Below are 1,912 nucleotides of genomic sequence, written 5' to 3'. Positions count from 1 at the left end.
GAGGGGAGGGAGGAGAGGCAGCCCGTACCCCACCTGAAAGCCACCCCTGTGCTTTGGGATCCCCCTTTGGCATCACCTTTGGGGTCCCCCTTTGGGGTGACCCTTTGGGGTCTCCAGACCCAGCACTCCCAGCACCGCCGCGGTGGCAAAGAGCTCCTTCCACCTCTCTCTGCAAAACCCCTCCGCGTCCTCCCGCTATCCCATATTTTACGGCTCCGTCTCGTACCCGCCGCTCTCCCTCCCCCCTTCTCAGCCGCCTGCCATCGATTTTGCTCTTTTCCCGAAGTACCTTTAATCCGGCCTCTTAATAAATCCTCGCTTGCCACTCACACAAACGAGCGTCTGATCATCTCCTGAAGCCTCTTAATAAATTCCCCTCGTCCCGGGGCCGGCCGAGGCAGCGGGATTTATCTCACTTTGCCGGGGGCCACAAGCTCTCCCCACAAAACAGCCAAAGAGTTTCCCCAGAAGCAATGCCATTAGCCAATGACCCAGCTCCCCTCCACCTCCCGCAGCCTCCTCGGTAATTATCTCACCTCCAGAAACGTGACTTTAGAGTATTTTCAGGATTCGGGTGCATTCCCAGCCCTTGGGAGAGGAGCGAAGAGCCCAGTCGCGTTCCCAGTCCGCCACCCCTCACCCTGATGAATGAAGCTGCAGAGCAGCCACAGCGCGGATCCCATCAATAATAATTGCATAATTAAATCTAAATGCCTTCCCTCTCACCTAACGCGACCTCTTCTTCCAGAAAGAGGAGTTTTTTTAAGGCTTCACCTAAAGAAAACAGCAGCGGGAGAGGGATGAGAAGACCCGGAGCACCGGCCAGGAGAGGGGACCGGGGTGACCCATCGGTCCCACCATGTCGGGGGGGAGAACACGGTCAGGACAGGGAGAGCAGGAACGATGCTCGACCCAAAACCACGTCAGGGCAGGATCCCACCACGGCCCAGCAGAAGGTCAGGGCTTCCTATAGAGCAGTGCTTCCAGACGAGACTCTCTGATGTCTAGTAAGAGGGCTGAGCTCCCTGTGGCGCGGCACTGAAAGGGTCTCGCTTACTCCCTTTGCATGAAACCAAGAGAAACTTTCTTTCCCCAAAACCCTGCCTTTTCTCGGTTTTTCTCCAGCCCGGACATGCACAGGCACAGACAGGGAGACCGTAAATGCTTCAAAAAAGCAGAGTAAAAATGACACGGACCTTAAGGAAAAAGGAAGATTTTTTCCCCTTGTTTTATTTCACCCTAAAAATGACACAGCCCTTGAGGAAAGAAGATTTTCCCCTTTTTTTTATTTCCCCCCACCAAGAGCAACAAACTCAAGTCTGGTCCGGATGCCGGGGGCCGAATTCAGCCCTGTGCTTGATCTCCCAGGGAACCTCCCCCAGACCCTCACAGCCCCACACCCTGACGCTGGGGCTATAGAGACAACCATCCCCTCCCACCCCCCTCCTCCCAGCCAGGCTCCCCGACGAGGGTCTCAGACAAGACATTTCTTCTTCCAGCCACCGGTTTCCTTTAGCACCCACCACACCTCCTCTCTCCGCGCCCCCACGTACCCGTGGCACCGGCTCCGAAAAAGGAGCCGGGACCAGCGGCATCCCCAACACCGTGAAGACAAAACGCCGGAGCCGCAAAGCATTCCGGCTGCCACAAGGTCTTTATAAAAAAAAATAAATAATAATAATAAAAAAAAATAAAATTAAAATAAATAAATAGAAAGACAACACTGAAGGTCACCGGCAGCCAGAGCGGCATCTCCGTTCCCGGGAGATGCAACCCAACATCCCGGGGGGAAAAGCAAAACGGGGAGAAGGTACCTGCTCCGGCCACGTGCAGCATCTCCCAGGAGCAGGCAGGGCCGGCGGCACAGAGCCGCAACGCGGGGCCGATAGGCCAGGTAGTCAAAGCCTACGCC

General features: G+C 55.6%; 1 protein-coding gene across 1 annotated transcript in view; it reads right to left on the bottom strand.

The window, feature by feature from the left end:
• The window catches only part of EFR3B (EFR3 homolog B (S. cerevisiae)), a 64,411-nt gene that overhangs the window by 59,608 nt on the left and 2,891 nt on the right, over positions 1-1,912 (bottom strand). Inside the window, exon 3 of the mRNA XM_009895463.1 lies at positions 1,815-1,905. Within this exon, the coding sequence (XP_009893765.1) occupies positions 1,815-1,905 (91 nt within the window). The remainder of the gene's footprint in view (positions 1-1,814; positions 1,906-1,912) is intronic.

This window comes from Charadrius vociferus, unplaced genomic scaffold (assembly GCF_000708025.1).
Source record: "Charadrius vociferus isolate BGI_N301 unplaced genomic scaffold, ASM70802v2 scaffold41, whole genome shotgun sequence".
NCBI classification, from domain to species: Eukaryota; Metazoa; Chordata; class Aves; order Charadriiformes; family Charadriidae; genus Charadrius; species Charadrius vociferus.
This window is presented reverse-complemented; position numbering and strand designations above follow the sequence as displayed.